At 38.4% G+C, this 24,520-nt stretch overlaps 1 protein-coding gene across 1 annotated transcript; it reads right to left on the reverse strand.

Annotated features, from left to right (window-relative positions):
• Positions 1-246: 246 nt before the first annotated feature.
• On the reverse strand, positions 247-22,112 carry LOC106877045 (uncharacterized). Its single transcript, XM_014925832.3, has 2 exons — positions 21,392-22,112; positions 247-4,332 (listed from the first exon to the last, which is right to left on the reverse strand). Exon 2 carries the CDS (start codon positions 4,308-4,310, stop codon positions 2,895-2,897), a length of 1,416 nt encoding a protein of 471 aa, XP_014781318.1. The 5' UTR covers positions 4,311-4,332; positions 21,392-22,112; the 3' UTR covers positions 247-2,894.
• Positions 22,113-24,520: the final 2,408 nt, after the last annotated feature.

Here is a 24,520-nt window from a genome sequence, read left to right on the forward strand (position 1 = left end):
GCCTTTGTAGGGTTTTCGAGCGAGATCGTTGCCAGTGCCCTGGACTGGCTCTTGTGCGGGTGGCACATAAAAGACACCATTTCGAGCGTGGCCGTTTTCGTGCGGGTAACACGTAACAGCACCCACTACACTCTCTGAGTGGTTGGCGTTAGGAAGGGCATCCAGCTGTAGAAACTCTGCCAAATTAGATTGGAACCTGGTGTTGCCATCCGGTTTCACCAGTCCTCAGTCAAATCGTCCAACCCATGCTAGCATGGAAAGCGGACGTTAAACGATGATGATGATGATGAAGATGATGGGCCATAAAGAGAGTGGACGTTATACCAATAGTAACTGGCACACTTGGAAGTATCAACACTCAGCTACCAACACAATTGGAAAAGATTGGTACAAATGGGAAGATAGAACACCTACAAAAATCCCCATTGCTTGGAACTGCAAAAGTCCATCCTCCACAGTTCTTGAAGCATGATCAATAAACAAATGTCACCTTAGTCTACTGGTTGTGGACAGTCAACGCTTTCCATCATACCCAGCAAAATAAGCTGTGAGTTTTCATCAAACAATGTTTTCTTACATTGGTACAAAGCCCAAACTATATTTGGACAGAAAGAAGATGTAGTCAGCCTCACAAGTATCTTATTTCATCAAACTTTAAAGAATAAACGGCAAGGTTCACCCAAGTGGGATTTGAACTCAAGAAGTAAAGGGCCATAATAATCTCTAAATCTAGGCACAGGTCATACATTCTGGAGGATGATGCAGTTGATTATCTCAGCTCCAGTACTTGACTGGTTTGTATTTTATTGATTCTGAAAGGATGAAAGAGAAAGTCACCACTTGAAAAACAAAGAAAAGCAAGTAAGGAAAGTAGGGAGATGATAGTTCACAAAATGATTGACATGAATGAGTCCTTTGAAGATAAAAAAATAGGGGCAAAATTATGAAAGGTAAGGGAAGGATCAATTGGATTTATCTCAGTGTTTAATCTTATATCTTCTACTTGTTTAGTCATTAGACTGTGGCCATGTTGGGGTATTGCTTTAAAGAATTTTTAGCTGAATGAATCTACCCCAGTGGTTATTCTTTTTCTTTTTAAGCCAAGTACTTATTTTATTGGTCTCTTTTGCTGAACTGTTAAGTTATGGGAACATAAACACACCAACACCGGTTACTGAGCAGTTGGCAGGGGAGGAGGAATGACACAAGGGCATACACACACACGCACGCACACACACACACACACACATGCACATATACACATATGATGGGCTTCTTTCATTTCCCGTCTATCAAATCTGCCTGCAAGGCTTTGGTCACCCCGAGCTTAGGATAGGAGACACCTACCCAACATGCCAAGCAGTGGGATTGAACCTGGAACTATGTGGTTGGGAAGCAAACTTCTTACCACACAGCCACATCCGCACCTATAAAAATTAGGTAAGGAATTACGTAAGTAGAAGATTATTCTATCGGCCCTGGATGGATTAAAGATTAAATGGCAGGATTTGAACTCATCATGTAGAAGGATGTGATGAAATATAGCATGGCAAGGTGTCTGACATTCAAGTGCTAACATTTCTGCCACCTCACTGCCTTAATCCTCTCTACTCTAGGTTAGAGGCTCAAAATTTGGGGAAAGGGGATGAGTCGATTACATCGACTCCAGTACATAACTGGTACTTAATTTATCGACCTCCCACAAGGATGAAAAGCAAAGTTGGCCCCAGTGGCATTTGAACTCAGAACGTGAAGGCAGATGAAATACTGCTAAGCGTGTCGTCCGGCATGCTAATGATTCTGCCAGCTCACTGCCATGGCACTCACTCATCAGACTTAACAAGAACAATAAAACAACAACAATCCTTTCTTCCACAGACACAAGGCCTGAAATTATGGGGGAAGGAGGCTAATTGACATCATTAACCCCTAAACTTAACTGGTACTTACTTCATTGACCCCTGTCCAAAAGGATGAAAGGGAGTCAGCCTTGGCAGAGTTTGAAATCAGAATGTAAAGCCAGAAGAAATGGCACTAAACATTTTGTCCAGTCCCCTTTTAGGGGTAGGAAGGATTATCAGAAGGGTTTTGAGGACTTGAAAGATTATTGAAAGCTTGTGGATATCTAAGTTGACAAGTAGTAAATTCTACAAAGAATAAGAACAAACCTAAGTCAAATTGACTAATCATAATAATATCTAGTTGCAGCAGAAGGCTACATATTTTTGTAGGGAAGAGGTGGTATAAATTGGAGTGGGATAATTCCTGCACTTGCCTTTTAGTTATGTTACTGATCCCTGAAGAATAAAAGGCAAACTCAACTCAGTGGGGTTTGAACATGGAACATAAAAGTATATGATTGAAAACAAGTATTTTTTTTCCAGCAGTGTGATTCCTGTTGAAGTAAATTGAAATGATTCTGAGCACAGATTGAAACTAGATTATCATACTAGTTTCTTAAGAACTTATTGCTCACACACATATGCATGCACACATGCACACACACATATGCATGCACACATGCACACATACATACTCATACTCACACAATGAAATATATCATAAAAAAAATAATGATAAGAACATAATTGAATACACATTTTGATATGTTTGAAAAAAAAAATGAATTAATTGTTGGCAAGTTCATGACTCTATGCCACATAAAAAGCACTAAGTCCACTCTGTTGAGAGGTTGGTATTAATCCAGCTGTAAAAATCCTGCCAAAACAGTCACAGAGGTCTGGTACAGGCTTTGGCCTGGCTGGATCTTGTGAAACTGTCCCACCCATGCTAGCATGGAAGGCGGACGTTAAACAATGATGATAAGTCTTGTGCATCATTCTGAATTTGAGATCTTTCATTGTACAAACTATTTAGATGATGTCAAATGGCTGTTATAAATGAGGGCACAGTTTATTTTGGGCCTCTTTGACCATTTTGCTAAGAATAACAGGTGGAATATAAGTGTAAAAATATTTTTTTTCATACAGGTAATCAACATTTTGCCAACTAAGATATGTAAGGTTCCGCCAATGTGCCATGCTGCGGAAATGAAGATTGGTTGTTGGCCAGTAGCGGGGATAGAGTTCCAAAAGAGCAGCATGGTCTGGCAAAAAGAGGCTAAAAGATAAAGCAGCACCATGCATGCCAATCAAAATATCAGTTGTGGAAATTAAAGTAAGTTGCTCCTTAACAGGGAGTTTATCAAGCTGTACCCCTCTTACAAGATGTCCTTTGAGAAGATTCTGAATCGTTACTGATAGTTCATTTTCATTTTTTATTTTTCGAGTAATGAGCCCTGAAGGATTATGTATATGTGAAATATAGTCCCGGCGCCATATAAATAAAACTGAAAGGTTTTGACAGTTCAGATTCTTATAGTCTCGAATATGGTACTGTCCAAGAAAGAATTTTTTAAAATTAGACAAATATGAGACTAATGAATTTGTGTACATCCATAAGGGTGTCCAGTCATTCAGTATACTAAAGGCGATTTGAGATAATATTGGTGTTTTTCCACAAGGATAAAGAGGACTGTTGTAGCCCATAATACTCCAGATTAGATTGTTATATGTAGTAGGCTCCTTGATGTCTTTAGCGAAGATAACATTGTTAAACAACTGGTACCATATGCTAATTAGTAGACCTTTAGGATGGTTATCGAGAAGTAAAATATTTGTTTCAGCAGGTGTACTATTGAAAATCTTCATCATTAAAAAGGCATTGTAAAAATCAGTCATGGAATGAAAAAGATTTGCATATTCATAACGTTCAATAGCTATTGTAAGACGTGGTTCTATCTTTACAGTTTTGATAATGTCCGGCTGAAATTGAGTAACAGAAAACCATTTGTTAAGATGGTTATTTCCTCTAAACTCATATGATGGCTTTTTTTTACATTTTACAGAGAAATAGCCATCAGAAAAAACTATTTTTTTCGGTGCTGTCCACTGTTTGTCAGTAGTTTCCTGAACAAATTCAGCATTTTTAGACGGGTTCAAAACAATATTTTTGAAAAATGCAAACTCATTTCCATAGCCAACAAAAGAGCCATCACATGCAGATATATTTTGTTTTAGTAGAGACAAGATAGCATTTCCATTGCTGTCATAACCAAAACCTTTGTTCTGTCCAGAATATTGAGCAGATTTCTTTGCAAAATCTACTATTGATGTCACATTTACCTGTAATAGAAGCCATAGTATGAAGAAAAGAAATAGAACACCTGCAAGGTTATGATGTTTGCGTCCGAAGTGTTTTGCAGCAATGCCGAAACATAACGCCTGAGAATATTTGTGGGACAATTTCATTAGAATTCTCTCAATTGGATCACTGAAATAATAAAAAAAAAAAGAAAAGATAAAGAAAAGTTAAATTGTAAATATATAAAGAGATTAAGAGAAGCAATGATATTTATGCATCAATTTTTCTTGTTCTATTAATTAAGCAAACACTTACCAACCACTTAAACATACAAAGTAGATAATATATTGATAATTAATCATAAATAGCTCAATGAGTAGAATATAAATATAGTAATAGAATATAATCGAAGTCTGGCTCTTGTAGGAGTGGTTTGCAAAAAAGAAAAAAAAAAAAACTTTCCAAACCTTTCCAATCTGATAAGATTAAATAAGCAATACATTGATGTTACTGAATGTAGTATAAAAGCTTAAAACAGGAAATAATAGAATCACCTGCAAAAACGAAAATTTAAAAAAAAAAATTCATGCAACAGTGTTCATTGACCCCCGCAAAAAGATGAAAGGCAATGCCAACCTTTGCAGCATTTGACTCAGACCGAAATGTCAGAAGAAATGTCACTGTACATTTTGTCTGGTTATAGAAGAACATTAGCTGACAAGAGTAGTCAGTATAGAAATGGTGTAGTTCCAGTGCTTTAGTTAAAATACCAAAACGTTTATTGTGTAAGGCAATGATATAAAGATAGGAGAGGCTACAATGGCAAGTAATACTTGGGTTTAGAGATGAAGATGCATGGCCTAGTGATTAGTGTGGTGCACTCACAATTGAGAGATCATGGTTTCAATTCCTGGACTGGCTGTATGTTGCATTGTATGTTTCTCTTGGAAACTTGTGCATTAAAACTGCTTGGAGATTTCATCGTTGTAATTCCTCTCTGTTAACTCAGCTTTCAAACTTATGTTTAACTAGCCTAAAAGCTGTACTCAGTGTGGACTTTTGAGCCAGCTCCTGTGGAGGGCTAATTGGGTCTGCAGCCCAAAACTAAGAGAGCTAAATAGCATGACTATAATACGCCTATAATGACTATATGCTCCAGTGGTGTTTGACCAGAGGTTAAGGTCTGACAAGAATTAATTTTGTAATGCAATCATTCTATTGTTCCAGTCCCAAGTTGAATTCCAACTGTCGGCCAATTTGTCTTAAAGTTCTCATCTCAATGTAAAATTAATGAAGTAAATGTCATTTATCTCCCCACTGATCTCTGACGTCATCTGAGAAATGCCAACAAAGATGGCACGAATCAGCCAAGCTTTACCTGCTAGAAATAGCAACCCAAATGCTTTTAAATCAGATTTCAATGTTGGCTGTTCAAGAACCAAATGTAAAATAGATTTTCAATCCTGGGATCATCCTGATTCCAAAAAGGTATAATATGTCTATTCAGACAGGGCCAACTCAAGGTACTGGCAACTCAGGCAGTCACCTGGGGTGCCATGTGCTAGAGGGCATGACAAAGATAATTAAATTTCCATGACCGTCAGGTTGTACACGCTGAACTTCAGCTTGCCTGGGGCACCAGCAACCTTAGGGCCGGCCCTGTATGTAGAGCAGATGTAGACTGAGATACTGGGGTCCCAGAATTTCACTTCTATTTATTATAGAAGAAATAACAGTTGTCATGATAGTGGTGAAACATCAATAGCATCATAACGACTCACTCAGTCACTTCTCTTAAGATTAAAGGCTGTTTTTATTCCTCACTGATTAGACCCTTGTGTCTGCGTGTCTGTGAATATATGTATGTATGTATATATATGCATGTATGTGTGTGTGTTTGTCTCTCCTTGTCTTGACATCATGTGATGGTTGTAAATGAATGTCACCATCATACAAGCAGTGTTGTTCATTTCCAATCTTCCATGAAAATCATGTCCAGGGGTGGGGGAGAGAGAGATGACAGAGAAAGGGAAAGAGAGAAAGATAGAGAGGGGATGGGAAAGAAAAGGGGAGAGAGAGAGATGGGAGAGAAAGAGAGAAACACTGCAATTTATTAAATGAGCACAGTTGACATAAACACTTTCCCATCCCCTCAGACACAGAAAGCAAGAGAGTGGTGTCAACAAGAAAGGTATCCAACCATAGAAAATCTACCTCAATGAATTCCATCTGACCCATGCAAGCATGGAAAAAAGGGGGTGTTGAAATGATGATGATGATGAAGATGATGATAGAAAAGTAGATAAACTTTCCAACAAGAAAGATGGTATCTTGTTTATTGTAGATAACGAGCTCGGTGACATCCTGATAACATAAGTTGCAATTAAAATGTCATAAGTCAACCCTTGTACATTTGATGCTTTGCTGGAAATTGACATATATACAATGTATATTTTAATAACAATTATGCACAATCTTGGGATTTCTGGTATGAAAAGAATAACTATCTTTATGGGGGAAAATGTCTAAATGTCAGAGAAGTTTAGATTATTAATAACGATTAAAAAAAACAAAACAACTCAAAACAAATCAACTCTGAATTTCTATGAAGCTTTCAACTTGGGATTCATAACTATATGGGATAGGCTGTTGTTTAGCCCAAGGTCAGTACTGACTGAGCAGACCTATGATCAAAGTTTTGATGTTTTCTATATTCAGTGTATTGTTTCATCATCATCAGCATCATCGTTTAACGTCCGCTTTCCATGCTAGCATGGGTTGGACGATTTGACAGAGGACTGTTGAACCGAATGGCTACACCAGGCTCCATTCTGATCTGGCGGAGTTTCTACAGCTGGATGCCCTTATAATTCGAAAGTGATTTGGTTGTTATTTTTAGCAAGTTGAGTGTCTGAGTAAATGTTCCCATTAAGTGTGAGTATTGTTTAGCCACGGGTCATCCTTATTTGAAAAGACCTTTGATGAAAGGCAGTCAAAATGATGACCATCTTACCATTTTATTTTCCACAAACAAGGTGTGAGGGGGTGTTGAAAAGTTCCTGGCTTTAAGGCTATCGTGAAAGGCCTGGCTGGAGGCCCAATCTTCGAAGTTCTTTTACAGGGCTTAGAAAAACTGAAGGACCGCTGCAATAAGTGTGTGAATCTGAGAGGGGAATATGTAGAACAAAATCACAATTATCTGACCCTTCTGTATCTTTTTTTTTTACACAAAGCATAGGAGTGGTTGTGTGGTAAGTAGCTTGCTTACCAAGCACATGGTTCCGGGTTCAGAGTATGCCTTAGCACATCTTCCTCATCTTCCCTCCTTTTCCAACTGAGATAGCCATATCTCTCTACTGCAAGACACTTGTTTCTGTTGCCTCAGTCATATTTTAACCCCTCATCACCTTGCATAAAGCTGATTCCTTTAACATTTTAACATTCAGTTCGGTCACATCTGGCCTAAATAGTCTACCCATTTTATGTCCAAACTGCCCAGATCTGGCTTTGCACACCTACCCTACAGGGTCATTCTAAAACTAAACAATCACATCATCAAAGCTTTGAGATAATACCCGATTAATTCAAAGCAATGCATTTGACAAAGTAATCTGAATGCTAAAGAATTAATACTACCCCCACTATCAGCTGAGTGGGGGTCTTGTTTCGCAAGTTACATGGTGACCTCACTTGTGCCAGTGCCATGTAAAAAGTATCCAGTGCACTGTGGTTGGTGTTGGAGAGAACATCTGGCTACAGAAACCTTGCCAAAGCAGACACTGGAGCTTAGATCAGTCCTCTAGCTCACCAGTTCCTGTCAAATCATCCAACCCATGCCAGCATGGAAAACAAGTTAAGAGGTAATGATGACAATGATGAAATTATTCCAAGAGTAGTAATGAGAAATAGAAAGTATCTAATCAATGAGATGATGTAGAGTATGTACATTACTTTAATCAACGTATTGTTGTTGTTGGCACTCCGTCGCTTACGACATTGAGGGTTCCTGTTGATCTGATCAACGGAACAGCCTGCTCGTGAAATTAACGTGCAAGTGACTGAGCACTCCACAGACACGTGTACCCTTAATGTAGTTCTCGGAGATATTCAGCGTGACACAGTGTGACAAGGCTGGCCCTTTGAATTAGAGGCACAACAACAGAAACAGGAAGAAAGAGTGAGAGAAAGTTGTGGTGAAAGAGTACAGCAGGGTTTGCCACCATCTCCTGCTGGAGCCTCGTGGAGCTTTAGGTGTTTTCGCTCAATAAACACTAACAACGCCCGGTCTGGGAATCGAAACTGCGATCCTATGACTGCGAGTCCACTGCCCTAACCACTGGGCCATTGCGCCTCCACACTTTAATCAACAGTGAGTGTCAATACAACCATGTGCAAAATTATGAATAAGTCAAAAGTTCATTTGTCTCGTGCAGAGCAGTGATATAGTGAAATAAACTAAAGAATAAGAAGAAATAAAGCACAGAAATAATAAGACAGCCTTGAAATGTCTTCTTAATCCAGCTGCAAAAATAAACTTATGCTTTAAACTAACAAATCCTGACTGCAGTTGAAGGACAATCTATAAAGAACACACAGCTGACATTGCAAGGAATGTGGGCCACAAAGCCAAAATATTCTTTTCTACTCTAGGCACAAGGCCCGAAATTTTGGGGGAAGGGGGCCAGTTGATTACATCGACCCAGTACACAACTGGTACTTAATTTATCGACCCTGAAAGTATGAAAAGCAAAGTTGACCTTGGCGGAATTTGAACTTGGAATGTAAAGACAGACAAAACACTGCTAAGCATTTCGCCTGGCATGCTAACGTGTCTGCCAGCTCACCGCCTTACAAAGCCAAAATATTAAATCTTCAGCAATGAGGTAGTGCTTATAATAATAATAATAATAATAATAATAATAATAATAATAATAATAAACAGTTACAATATCCTTAACTGGACACTAAATGAACTAACTAAAATAGACAGGAAAACAAGAAAAATAATGACAGGATCTAGGATGCACTACCCAAAATCTGACATAGAAAGGCTATATATACAACGTACAGAAGGTGGTAGAGGCCTTATACAGCTGGAAAACTATTATAAAATAACCACCATAGGACTGCAAAAATACCTACTCCAGAATCAAGGAAAACTAATACAAATAGCCACAAAACACGAGCAAAACAAAAAACTGTCTCCAGTATTTAAGGAAGCTGACAAATACAAACAAGAAATCATACTACCTAATAAAGAAGAAGAAGAAGAAACAAAAGCTATAAAACAAATGAAATCCAAACTAAAACTAGAACAGCAAAGGACCATGATAAAACGATGGCAAGAAAAGCCCCTACATGGTAAATACTGGGCTAAACTAAATGCAAAAGAAATAGACAGAGAAAAATCCCAGCAACGGTTGAGAAGCTCAGGACTCAAAGCAGAGACTGAAGGATTTTTAATTGCTGCACAAGACCAAAGCCTCCTCACCAGAGACAAGGTTGGGAGGGCCAAGTGAGTGAATAAGTCTGATCTGTGCAGGCATGGAAAAGTGGACAGTAAAATGATGACAATGATGATAATGATAATCATGATGACAATGATGATGATGATGAGGATGATCATGAAGATGATGCATGCTACTAATAAATAAACACAGAAGAATAGTAACTGTTACAATCTGATCAAGTTCATCTCACTGACCTTCACTGTGGCCAATCAGCTAAGGGGAAAACATTGACCTTATTTGGAAACAGGTGAGGGTTGGCGAAGGAAGGGCATCCAATTGCAGAAAATCTGCCTCAAGAAATTTTGTTTGACCAATGCTAGCGTGGAAAAAGTAAACATTAAAACGATGCTGCTAATTATGATGATGATGATGAGTGATTGAACAGAATGTGTGGTGTAAAACATTAAGGTTTTAAATCTTAATATACGATTGCCCTGCAAAATAGTTTCTATTTATTAGAATCCAGCAATACTAGCTGTGATGGCCAAAATGACAGCATGACCACCTAATCAGCTCTGAATTTCTTTGGTCATTGATTGTTGTTGTTGTTGTTGTTGGCACTCTGTCGCTTACGACGTCGAGGGTTCCAGTTGATCCGACCAACAGAACAGCCTGCTCGTGAAATTAACGTGCAAGTGGCTGAGCACTCCACAGACACATGTATCGTTAAATTAGTTCTCGGGGATATTCAGCATGACACAGTGTGACAAGGCTGACCCTTTGAATTACAGGCACAACAGAAACAGGAAGTAAAAGTGAGAGAAAGTTGTGGTGAAAGAGTACAGTAGGGTTCGCCACCATCCCCTGCCGGAGCCTCGTGAAGCTTTAGGTGTTTTCGCTCAATAAACACTCACAACACCCGGTCTGGGAATCGAAACCGCGATCCTATGACCGCGAGTCCGCTGCCCTAACAACTGGGCCATTGCGCCTCCACTGATCATTGATTAAAGCTAATTAAAACTAAGAACTGTGAATAAAGGGAGTGCTGTGGTCAGCTTAGGAAGATTGAAGAGTGGGAGGTTTGAAACAATTCATCACCACCACTACCACTACTACCATCATTGTCTAGAAATACAAAACCTCAAACTAAAGCAAAAACAAAATCCAATAACTAATCTCAAACAGGGATTGAAATGATGTGTTCTAACTTGTCAGCACAAGAAAATTAATTGAAGACAAAAAAGTCTCTCTAGCAACCACATCCATACAACAACATAGATATAAAATTGGCGAGTGGCTGTGTGGTAAGTAGCATGCTTACCAACCACATGGTTCTGGGTTCAGATCCAGTGCATTGCATCTTGGGCAAGTGTCTTCTACTATAACCTCAGGCCGACCAAAGCCTTGTGAATGGATTTGGTAGACGGAAACAGAAAGAAGCCTGTCGTATATATGTATATGTATATATATATGTGTGTTTGTGTGTCTTTGTTTGTCCCCCCAACATCGCTTGACAACCGATGCTGGTGTGTTTATGTTCCCGTAACTTAGCGGTTTGGCAAAAGAAACCGATAGAATAAGTACTAGGCTTCCAAAGAATAAGTCCTGGGGTTGATTTGCTCAACTAAAGGCGGTGCTCCAGCAAGGTCGCAGTCAAATGACTGAAACAAGTAAAAGAGTAAACTCAGAGATAGACCTGAAGCAGACCTAGAGTAGGAGAGAACATGTCATTGATGAAGTCATGAATGGCAGCAAAAGGACTTTGACATACTTATCTGATAGATTGACTGACTGAATGATGAATCGAACAATTTGTAAGTTAATTGGTTAGATAAAAAAAAAACCCAAATGACATAGAAATAATAAAGAATTGAAATAGAACCTGTGCATGTGTTTAATATTGGCATAACGACCCTCCCAAGATACAACAAAATAGGTTGTTTTTGTATCAAACTAGAATGCCATCTTTATTTTTCATCACTCAACTCTTTAGTATCCAGGGGCTGCGTGCTGTGTTCTTGAGCAAGACACTTTATTTCACGTTGCTCCAGTTCATTCAGCTGTAGAAATGAGTTGCGACGTCACTGATGCCAAGTTGTATCAGCCCTTGCCTTTCCCTTGGTTAACATCGGTGATGTAAATAGGGGAGGCTGGTATACATGGGTGACTGCTGGTCTTCCACAATCTTGCTTGGACTTGTGCTTTGGAGGGGAACTTTCAAGTTACAATCACACGGTCGTTCATAATCGAAGGGGGTCTTTACTCTTTACTCTATCAAATGTAAGGCTTATTTATACAGCCTGGTGCAGCCTCCTGGCTTCCCAGACCCCGGTCGAACCGTCCAACCCATGCTAGCATGGAAAACAGACGTTAAAAGATGATGATTGCTTTGCAGTAATCATGCATTATCTCACAGCATTAATATTTTGATGGTGTGATGCTTTACTTTTAGAATGACATTGTATGGTAGGTGTGAGAGGCTGGATCCGGTTGGTTTGAACATTAAACAGGAAGAATATTTGGACTGGATTTGGCCAGTTTAAATGCTAAAGGGTTAATGAAGAAGAAACACTGGATGCCTTTCTGAAGACCTCCCTCATCTAATACAGAACCAAGATGGATGGTGTGTGCAAGTTAAAAATGTCCGAGCAAGCTCAACCAGATGATGATGATGATGATGAATGAAGAAAAAGGAAATGCTCATGACTTTTTACAAAGCCTTCTAAGCTGGTAGAAGTGTCAGGGTATTGGGAAGTGAGGTGACTGCATGAAATGACAGGGACTTACGAGGTTTGGCAGGGCAGGGGCAACAAGATGTGATCCTTGCATGTCCAGGTTTGTCTTCCATTAACAGTATTTTAATTTAAAGTCTCCTGTCTAAACTTCAATTTTAAATATAACTATATATATGGATATATATATATATATATATATATATATATATATATTATATATAAGAGCGTGGCCGTTGCCAGTACTGCCTGACTGGCCTTCGTAGGATTTTCGAGCGAGATTGTTGCCACTGCCCCTGGACTGGCTCTTGTGTGGGTGGCACATAAAAGACACCATTTTGAGTGTGGCCGTTGCCAGTACCGCCTGACTGGCCTTCGTGCGGGTGACACATAAAAGCACCCACTACACTCTCTGAGTGGTTGGCGTTAGGAAGGGCATCCAACTGTAGAAACTCTGCCAAATTAGATTGGAACCTGGTGTTGCCATCCGGTTTCGCCAGTCCTCAGTCAAATCGTCCAACCCATGCTAGCATGGAAAGCGGACGTTAAACGATGATGATGATGATGATGATGATATATAAAATGGAGAAATTGTACAAGATATATAAATGGATGATGAGTAAAGCATGCTCGAAATGAGTAGATAGACAGCCAACAACTGATGAAGGGTCCTTTCTCTGTTTACTTGTCCTGTTTTCCATTTTTTTTGTTGTTGTTTATATATTTCATGTTATTGACGTCCTGTACCCATATATGCATGTGTATGTATATATATATATATATATATATATATATATATATATAATATGTCGTCGTTTAACGTCTGCTTTCCATGCTAGCATGGGTGGACGATTTGACTGAGGACTGGTGAAACCAGATGGCTACACCAGGCTCCAATCTGATTTGGCAGAGTTTCTACAGCTGGATGCCCTTCCTAACGCCAACCACTCAGAGAGGCCAGTCAGGCGGTACTGGCAACGGCCACGCTTGAAATGGTGTATTTTATGTGCCACCCGCACAAGAGCCAGTCCAGGGGCACTGGCAACAATCTCGCTCGAAAGTTCTTACACATGCCGCGGGCACAAGTGCCAGAAAGGCGACGCTGGGCACAGATGCCATCACGATTTCGCATTAATAATAATAATAATAATAACAATAATAAAAATAATAATTATACCGTCCAGCATAAATAAAAGTCAACTTCATTATATTTGTGAAAACTTATTCTAAAATTAAATGAGTCAGCTTCCTGTATGAATGTTTACATTTGTACATCATTTTTCAACAAAAAATTTCTAAAAAAACTTCTGGAAACAATCTGTTCATGTAATTAACAGACCCCGAAAGTTTGTTGTTTTGGCAAAAAAAAAAAACAGCACAAGGCCTGAAATTTTGTGAGACGGAAATAGTCAATCACATCAACCCCAGTACTTGACTTGTACTTAATTTATCAGTCAAGAAAGGCAAAGTTAATCTCGGCAAAACTTGAACTCAGAACAAAGCTGCAGAATATTGATAAGCATTTTGCCTTGCATGTTAACAATTTTATAATAATTTAATAATAATGATGATGATGATGATGATTTCTACCATAGGCAGATCAGAAATACACAAGGCGAAAAAATAATAGACAAAGTCAACCCAAACACTTCACTGGTACTTTATTTTGTTTACTCTGAAGGATGAAAGGCAAAATAGACCTTACAGCTGGAATATTCACAAGGTATTTTGTCTAATGCTCTACCGACTCTTCAGTTCATCTCACTCCTCTAGATGCTAATAATAAAAACATTATTTTTACATAGAATAAAGATCTTTATTTTCCTACATATCAAAATCCTTGGTTTAAAACATTAAGTAACAAATAATATATATATATATATATATATATATATATATATATATACTAGCAGAGATACCCGGCGTTGCCCGTGTTACATGCAATTGAAAAATGAGACTTTTCTGTTATATTTTCTGTAAGGAACTGGAATACATATGATTCGAATTTCATCAAAATTGCACATGAGGGTTCTTTCCCTCTTTACACACCCTAAAAAAATTCTAATCATGAGACATGTATCCCATACTATTGATCTTTATGCGCATATTCCAAAATTTCAGTCTTCTGGAACCTGTGAAAAAGATTTTGCTCCTGCAAAATGGAGCTCGTGGAGCTCTAAAATGTGAGAATGAAGGCCCCCTAGTGGGGGTGGGGGTGTTAATGTCAACCAGAGAAGTTGAATTGTTGGGAAATGTTTTTACTTGGGTCTTATAGTATGCTTGTATATATGTGAGAGTATAGTCTCACTTTAATAGTTTCAGTATGAAATTGAAAATATTTGAAATTACAGTAGCGACATGTTATTGTTTCATTTTTGACGGGTAATACTGAAATAGTGGAATAGTTTCAGTGTTAGAGTGAAAGTATCTGACATTACAGTAGAGTGATGTTATTGTTTCATTTTTGACACATAATACTGAAATAGTGGAGGGGATAAGATATTGCTGTGGGCTCGAACTATGCAGGAAGTTAAAAATTTTTTTGGCCTAAGACACTACATGGACCTTAAAAGAATTTTGCTCCTGAAAAATGGAGCTCATGGAGCTGAAAATTGTGGGAGTTAAGGCCCCTATTGGTGATGGGTGTATTAATGTCAACCAGAGAAGTTTAATTGTTGGGAATCTTTTTAACTTGTGTGTAATATGTATTGTTTGAATTTCTTTAAAATAGGAAATATATGTATGTTCACTGGGTTTGTAAAAGAGAGCAAAGCTACAGGAAAGCAAAAGACAAATGATCACGATAATCAGTCAGCTACTGTAGCCTAGTCGTTACTACTCCCCAATATAGGATTCCTCACCATACAGTTGACAGGTACAACTTTAAGATGCATTATGGATCTATAGCAATTGGAAGGGCATGACTCAATAGAAACAACAATGTGTGACGTTTGGAGTAAAGGGAAATGAAAGTGTCGCCTCTGGAGTTTGCAAATGACCACTCTACCGATAGGTAACTGGGCAGAAAATATTTACAATCAATAAATGTCTTCGAACAACCAGTCACTCATCTGGGAAGGCCTTGAAATCAATGTTACCAACTGGGGACTATACGTGTCGCAGTGGTAATAAAAAGACTCAAAGGAGGTCTGCAACGAAATAATTTTACTTATCACTTTGCAAGTGAATCAGTGGAGGCAAAGATGAGTCTCATTTACTTGACAATTTATGCACCACATTGCAGAAATCACAATGTAAGTATATCTGAAAGGATAGTCTTACACTGTTGTACTGTTGAATTACAAATAATGCTCATCTGTTATGTTCGGGTGACCCTATAGCTACCAATGGTACAACTGTATTCGTCTTTGCTTAGGAAAAATGACTAAATTGTGGGTGTGAAGTCCCCATGAAGGGGTCTTCGTAACTTCTAAGAAGAAAAATTTTTAGAAATATTATTTTATTTGTGTGTAATCTGTATGGTTAAAATTTCATCAACATCAAAAATATATGAATTTTCATGGGGGTTATGGCCATTATGCATAGAATATAATTTCCAAATTTCTTAAAGATCCATTCAATACTTTTGACGTAGTTTTGGATAAGAAAACAAATGACTAATGTATGTGTGTTTGTGTGCATATATATGTGTGTGTGTATGGGTGTATATATGTATAGATATCTGTATGCATTTATATATGTGTACATATTAGATGTACACCTATATATATATATACATCTACACACATGTATACATATACATGTATGCATATAGATCTATATCTATATCTATACATATACGTGTACATATACATGTATACATATACATATCTCTCTCTTCCTCTCTCTCTCTGTATATATATATATATATATATATATATATATATATATATATATATATACACACACACACACACCATTAAAGTGAAAGTAGCTGTCATTACAGTATCGAAATGTGATTGTTTCAGTTAGTGGAATAGTTTCATTTTTAAAGTGAAAGTATTTGACATGAGTATTTTTGTTTCACTTTTGACACGTAATACTTAAATAGTGGAGGAGATATTATGTTGCCGTGGGCTCGAACTCTGCAAGAAGTTAAAAAATTTTTTTGACTAAAACACAACCGGAACCCTAAGTAAGACATGTGTAAAATTTGAATGAAATTGGTTGTGTAGTTCTCGAGTTTTAGGGAAACACACACACACGCACACACAGAGACAGACGCACATTCTCATTTTTATATATATAGATATACAAACAATATATGAGTATATGCATATATATATGTATGTGTATGTATATACGTTCATCTACATGTACATATAGATACATAACTGGGTACATGACGTGGCAAAAGAACATGGACAAAATGGTAAACAAGGTGCAACAAACAAGCAGGCCACATAGAAACATCCCCCCCATCAGCCGCCACCATTAAAACTCCGGCGTTTCGAAGAATTAAGGCAGTACGCACCGCCACAAAGGCTCTTCCCACGAACACAAATTAAATTGTTTTCGTGGAGGGTAGTGGCGGACGGAAAACAAGACAGGAAAACGAAACGGTGAAATAAACAAACAAAAGGGCTGTACAGCCAGACGCGAAGTGTGTATGTATTGAACGCTGTGAAGCACGTACAGGAGGGGCAAAGAAGTATATATATATATATATATATATATATATATATATATATTTAGTAGCTTCTAAGCTGAAGTGAAGACAGCATGTTCTTTGTCTATCTCCTTACCTTCTTGGAGGTTTTAGGTAAAATTATACTAATGTGTCCATCTGTTTTAATTTAATTTAGTTTAATTCTATGTATTTACGCAGCTGAGGATTGCTCTGCATTTAAACTGATGTAATGGTTGCATTGTTCAATTAAATGGAGTCACTTGAAATGATCATACTGCATTACCTCTGGATATCCTGTTGCTTATTTTGATTTTAATCAACTTATTTTGAAATTGTATGGATAATACCGTACTACATTCTGGTGCCTCAACTTAACTACCTAATTCATCTGAATCTAAATTTTTGCTTAACTTGTCAACCACACACACACACACACATATATATTTGAAAAAATGAGTAGAAATGGCTTTACTGATAATTTTCCCATGTTAATAATTAGAGGTGTAATATATTTACAAAAAGGTGACTGATATTTGAGAGTTTGTTACTTATTGTTTAAATAGGGAGTGTTTAATTGCTAACACACACACATACATACATCACACACCCACACACACACACATATACATATACCCATACATAAACATATATAGAGGGAGATGTACACACACATATGTATGTGTCCGAATAAAAGAGCCGAAACTGAACTGCTGGGCATTGTCTGTAGAATGAAGGCGGTGAGCTGGCAGAAATGTTAGCACGCCGGGCGAAATGCTTAGCGGTATTTCGTCTGTCTTTATGTTCTGAGTTCAAATTCCGCCGAGGAATACATATGCACACATAAACATGTACACACACAAAAATATAGGACCTTACGCATACATAAATGCAGAGAAACACAAACACACATATACATGTATTCATTCACATATATTCACATACACACACACAAACAAACAAAGAAAAAAAAGTTGGAGGGGAGAAAGAGAATTAAGTAGACCATGAATAAAGAAAAGGAATTTTTAGGTGCGATCATTTTGATATGAAATGGTTCTATAAAACCTTTCCAAAGTTTTATAGACCCATTTCAATGTTTATAAAATGGATTCCTTCTACAAGACCAGTCAAGTAACCAAATGTTTATATCAACAATAGTACTGCAAAAGCATTCTGGGATATTATCTTGGAAGCGGAAAGTTCTAAGTGTCATATTTTTCTAAGTCTGGTGTAATATTCTTGAGTTGCTCTGTCTTCGTAAGATACATTTTCATCAATGCTTAGATATTTTTTTGTTGTATTCTTTGAATAGAAAAGTAATGTTAGAGAGACTATTGATGTACAGCTTGTGCATTTGGGGGTGCGGTGGGGTAATTTTTCACATTCAACAATTGAAAACAAACACTTATTTTGACCAAAATTTCTTAACTCTAGCTGTTTTTGGCATTCTAAATATTTTTAGCATAAACCTTCAGGTTATCCACAAAGAAAATACGAGTTACATGAGTACGTGTGTGTGTTGGTGCGTGCGTGTATGTGTGTGCATGCACGTGTGTTTGTATATTTCTGTGGTTGTCCTTCTTACAAACTTCGGAAGAGAATAAGTACTGGAGTAAATTTGATTAATTGAAAGCCTTCAAAGTGGTGCTCCAGCATGGTATGGCCACAGTCAAATCACCGAAACAAGTAAAAAAAAAAAAGAAAAAAAAAAGCAAACGAACTAAAAGAACAGAACGGCATGCGATATCTTATCTGGTTTCAGTTATTGGACTGCAACCACGCTGGGACAGCGGAATCTCAAACCCGCGAACAAAGGAATCTCACTAATTTTTACTCAGGCATTGTTTACTGTATCTATGACTACAAGAGAAGTTCCGAAAAAGCTGCCCTTTGAAGTATCGTATTTCATTCGAAAAAAAAAAAAAAAAAAAGAGTACGGAAACCAGGGATCAAAAATGCGGAAAAAAAATCCAAATATTGGGAAAAAATTATTTTTTGAAAATTTATGATTTTTTTTGTTTCACTCCCCGACTCCATCACCACCCAACTCCGAACCGATTTTGCCCAATGTTTTTAGCACTACGCAGTTAAAACACATGGGTGAAATATTTTCAGAAGAAAAAGTATGTGATTTAAGGGAGATTTGGCTGTTGTTTCTTACACATCCTAAGACCACCACATAACTTTCAGAAAAATGAATACTTTTTAACGAAATTTTCAACAAAATCTGAAGGTACACATCTGTAGGAGTGTCGATTGCTTAAGAATGTAAGAGTTTATTATGTAATGTGACCGTGTCGTCCACTACAATAACTATTGTTTATTACTTATTTCTTTACTTATTCATCAGCAACATGAAATCTGAAATAAGTCATAGTTTAGAGCTTTAATCAATGAGTTACGCATGAAAGATGAGTGGTTCATAAGCTATGAGAGGGTCAAATTCGTCACGCTGACTCTGTAGTCTCTTCAGCGGTGCATCAACGAACCCAAAATGTAAAGGATATTTTCTAGTATAAGACTTTCTAGGTTATACACTCATTGTCCTTTTTCCCCCGCATCAATAATTATTCTTATAATTAAAAACTCATTTAATTCATGCCCATCATCCGATACTATTTATACATAACCTACGTAAGTGACCGAGCAACAGATATATAATGAAAGGTAGACTGCTTCGTATGTTACGAAATCTGAGTGTGACACTACTGAAATTGAACACACACACACAGAGTCTGTGTAGATTACAAGAAAATTTAGGAACAAACCCAGCAATTTTAAGGAGGTGGGGATTATTTTGTACCACCATTCCTTCTTGATTGGAAGGTACATTATTTTATCGACTCCAGAAAAATGAAAAGCAAAGTCGACCTCGGCTTGATTTGAACTCAGATTGTGAAGACCCAGAAGAAATAGCATTTATCCTTACGTTCTAACGATTCTGCCAACTCGCAAGACATTCCCTATCGGCGATCTTTAATTCGCAGTTTTATTTACCTAAGAAGCAAAGACCGCTGACATATCTTTTTGACCTGACCCTTAATGTTATTATTTTAAGGGCCGGCTAAGCTGCATACCAGGCTATTTAATTCACTGACTCCGGATTGATGAAAAATAAATTCGAATTCATCGAAATATAGCAAATTAAATACTGAAACTTTTATTTACTATGGATTCAATTTCAATTGTTTAGTAAAGCGGTGAATAAGAACTTCGGTCAATTTTTACAGCCAAAAGAAAAGGGTCTTTTCTCAAGACTCTCTCGTCTTTGTCGACACGAGTTGTTGTTTAGCCCTAGATCAGCTCCAAACTAGTAGACTTATAAATCGGATCAAAAAATTTCACAGATGACCAGCCTATATGTGACCATCTTATTTGCTTTTTTCTTCAGGCCTAGTGTATATAACACAATGTTTTTCTCTTTTTTTTTAAACGGCAGGGTGTGACATGGAAGAAAATTGGCTATTTTTAGCAGTCAGGCGACCATATAGAGGTTTCCTCGAAATGAAATGACAAGCCTTAAGAATGAATATTTTAGAGTAGTCCCGCAAATCTCGGAACGAACATGATTTCCCGAGCTAAACCCAGTAACTTTACCGCTAAATATAACTTTGATACCAATGCTTTTAAATCAATGCAGATCATAAGGCGATGCACGAGATTGACCTGCACGGCAGGGTCCGAGTCACATTTATATAGCAGCCGATAGAGAGAGGATGAGGAAGAATAAATGGCTACGAGTAAAATACAGGATACGCTAATGAGCGATTGTTAATTCCCATCCTCATAAATAAACCTGGAGGTACGTTAGAATAAATATTTAAAAAGCAGTTATGAACGTAGCGCGATGGGGGAGGGTAAATAAAGTTGGAATTACAATAAAACTGACCAGAGGAGCCAAGCAATTAAAAGAGCACCGACTCACTAAAGTGCGATGATGGGGTGATTTTAATTGCTAAGTACTACATGTAGTTACGTGGTCTAATTCCACAGTCAAAAGTGATAAGAAATAATAAAATAAAAAAAAAGGACCAAAAGTATTTTTGAAAATGAATAACATCAATTTTAATTTAGGAGTAAGAAAACAAATTTTTACAGGCATTTCTAAAGTGCTGTGATGATATGAACAGTTTATCATTTAATTAGAAACAATCGACACGGAATCTTATATAAATAAAGCAGCTTCCAGCTAATTATCATAATGGTAGAAACCAAAATAGAAATTTAGACGTCTCCGGCAGACAGTCACTATATACATATTTCAACCGATGTCACCTGTTAAGTTTAATCGTTCCTAAATACTCACCAAATAAACATCATCAAATTGTAAATTAACCATGTTGAATAATATCTTTAGGTCGGTTTATTTCACACAAGAATTCCAATAACAGTGCAACGCAAAAGTATATGAAGAACCGTATATTAAAAGACAAACTCACCGTAAGGTAAAAGATTTCTTTATTAGCCACGCAGGTAAAGATAACCTTCTAATGTATAAGCAATCCACATTTATTTTCCTCACAAATAAAATCCATTGGTATGGAGATGTACTTTCACGGCAAGTGTTTTAATCTGAGATCGTGTGTTGAAACTAAAACGATCACAACGTGCAAGACACATGTTAGCCTTCCAAAATCCGTTAATTTCACTTAAACATCTATTATTAGTAATATGGTACCAAAATTTCCGTCGCGCGAAATTGCGACCTGGTCATTGAAAACGCTGTTGCGCTGCATCTAAATTGTGATATACACACATATATACATATAAATTGTAAGATTTGTTTTTGTTTTTGTTTTTGTTTTTGCATAGGTCAGTCGTTCTGGTTGGGTGCTCAGCTTGTCAGTTACCATTGATTTTTTTTTTTTGTATTTAGCTGCCTTTCATGTACTCCGCTTATTTTTTCTCGTGTCTTTTCGCATCCCGTTTAGAAAAACTACGACGTGAGAAGGAAGATTAAATGTTTCAAGTTGCGGCTTTCTGAGCAGGGCAAGTTTTAATAGTAGTAGTAATAGTTAATACTAGTAGCAGCAGTAGCAGCTGTTGTAGTAATCGTGGTGGTGATAACAGTAGTCGTAGTGGTGGTAGTTGCTATTGCAGTAGCCGTGCCAGTGACGGCAGCAGCAATAGTCTACACACACACACACGCACACGCACGCTGATACGTACGTACGTATGTATGTATATGTGCGTGTGTGAATGTATTGATAATAATAATAATAAGGATAATAATATTAATGATAATAATCCTTTCTTTATTAGCCACAAGGGCCGACAAAAATAAGACTGGACATTACAAAAACATGAAGGACAAAGTGGGGTTACGTAAAGTGTCGCGTAAAAAGTCGATAACAATGAAAAATATAACAAAGAAAATGTCTACAAGAGGCAAGCAACTCAGGGCGACTCATGGAGACCCCCACGAAAAATACACAAGCGCCCTGACCACTAGGACAAGAGCCCTCTCCCCATCTTTCTCTCTCTCTCATCTTTGGAAACTCAAAAGCGCATGCTCAAAGTAGGCCCGCTGACATGGACCACCTTCGCCACATTCACCCACCTTTTAACAAATTTACTGGAAGTCAGCACTTCTCTCTCAACCCTCACTTTCGTTTTCAGATGATATCTGAAAAAGTTGATGAGGGGTAGGCCAAAGAGGAAAGTATCTGTCTTCAGCCTTTTCAGTCTAGACCACCACACAACCTCTTTCGCCACAGCCACGAGACAGATGTAAATTGCCTCCCCTTGCTGGCCAAAGGAAGGCGGCAGAGCAATTTTCATGATGGAATCAGCTGACAAGCGGGCACATCCTATACATGATAGCAGGTATTCAACATAAACCCATATATCAGATATGCTCGGGCTCTGGACAAGTGCGTGCAGAACGGTTTCATCGCTCAGTGCACGTCTCGGGCAGGTCTGACTGAGGGCACTTCCATGCCTGTAGAGTTTATCTTGAACAGGCAAAGCCCCCCCCCCCCCAGTAGCACTGCCAGGCCAGGGATTTCTGGAAGTTATCCATATGCCCCTGCCCGAAAGTCCTCCGGAACAGACTGGCGAGTTGAAATTCATTGATGCCTAGAGTCTCCCCAAGAATGTCGTCGTTTCCTTTCACCACTAACCCTTTATACAATGCCATATAAAACTTCTGTGAACCGCATTACCCAACTGGCTGAAGAGTGTGAGTGCCTGGCGACACTCAAGGTGTCAGACTCCCAGCCTCAGTCTACACTTGATCCCAGATTGCAGCTCAGTCAAAGAGACGAGCTGTGGGAAAGCGAGTCTGACAACCGGCGACCACACCTCCTCACCGTTGTCAAGGAAATGCTGGATGTGCCGCAGCCTCAGTACAGGTCTGCCCATCAATAGCCACGGCATACCCAGCCCACCGTTTATAGAGTGTTGACAGCAAATGGAGCACCTGACCAGGTATGAACTGGGGCAAGGCACGACGGTGAGGTAATAGTAAATGACCGAGGCATTGTATGTGTTCACCACATCTGCTCGGCCTCTCAAGGATAGCTTTCTCTCGGCCCATTTCTGGGTGAGACTGGCTACCCGGCTCATCACCTCACTCCACTTCTCCAGTTGGAGGTCTGGTCCAGACCAGACCCTGAGCAATTTTACGGGCCCGACCGTCCAACGTCCTACAACGCTATCGGTCGGCATAGATCTGTCTCTCCAGGTGCCGAGCTGTAGGTCCACCGCCTTTTCCGGATTAATCTTTGCTATCGTTACTTTCTCGTATTCTTTCACAGTAATGCTGACCAGGTCTATGTGCTTGTTGTCCTCTGACTGATCTAAATTGATCAGAGTTCCACCCATGCTAGGTTTCTTGACTACCCTATCCACGATGTAACGCATGAGGTGGAGATTGTTGTGGATGGACCTGTTTGGGACAGCGCATGTTTGTGCGTCTCCAACTAGTTTCTCGACGACTAGCGCCAACCGCTTTGCTAACGCCCTGGCCAAAATTTTCATGTCTGTGTTAAGCAGAGTGATGGGCCTAAAATTATCTAATACCACCCAACTTATTTGGATCCTTTCTCAGCAGTAGCACTGCTTCTCGGTTCACAGATTTCAGAATTCTCTCATTCTGTTGCCATTTGCAGTAGATATCTGTCAAGAGGCCCTGCAAACAAGTCTGGTATGCTAGAATAATGCTCATAGGGCATACCATCTGTTGTATTTCCCTCGGGTGACTTGCAGAGATAACACAACGAGTTATACAAATTTAATTATTACATTTATTATTCAATTACATACAAAGAACGCACTCACCCAATGTTCGTTATGAATAAATAAAAGTCATGTCCGCCATATTTATCTCAATGACATTTTACTACGACAGTCCCACAAGACAACAACAATGAAACAATGAACTCAGACGAACCACAATGACACACGGAACGTCAGACGAATTACATATCTAACAGTCCATATAACACCTCCCCACTGAAATTGAGGCTACACAAGAAGTATCAACAGCAAAGTCTCTCTTGGGTTTTACGGGTTCTCTTGGACCGTCTTGGGTTGTCTGGTCCATACTCTGGAACGGGTAACATGGT

This window comes from Octopus bimaculoides, chromosome 4, assembly GCF_046866305.1.
Source record: "Octopus bimaculoides isolate indiv1 chromosome 4, ASM4686630v1, whole genome shotgun sequence".
NCBI classification, from domain to species: Eukaryota; Metazoa; Mollusca; class Cephalopoda; order Octopoda; family Octopodidae; genus Octopus; species Octopus bimaculoides.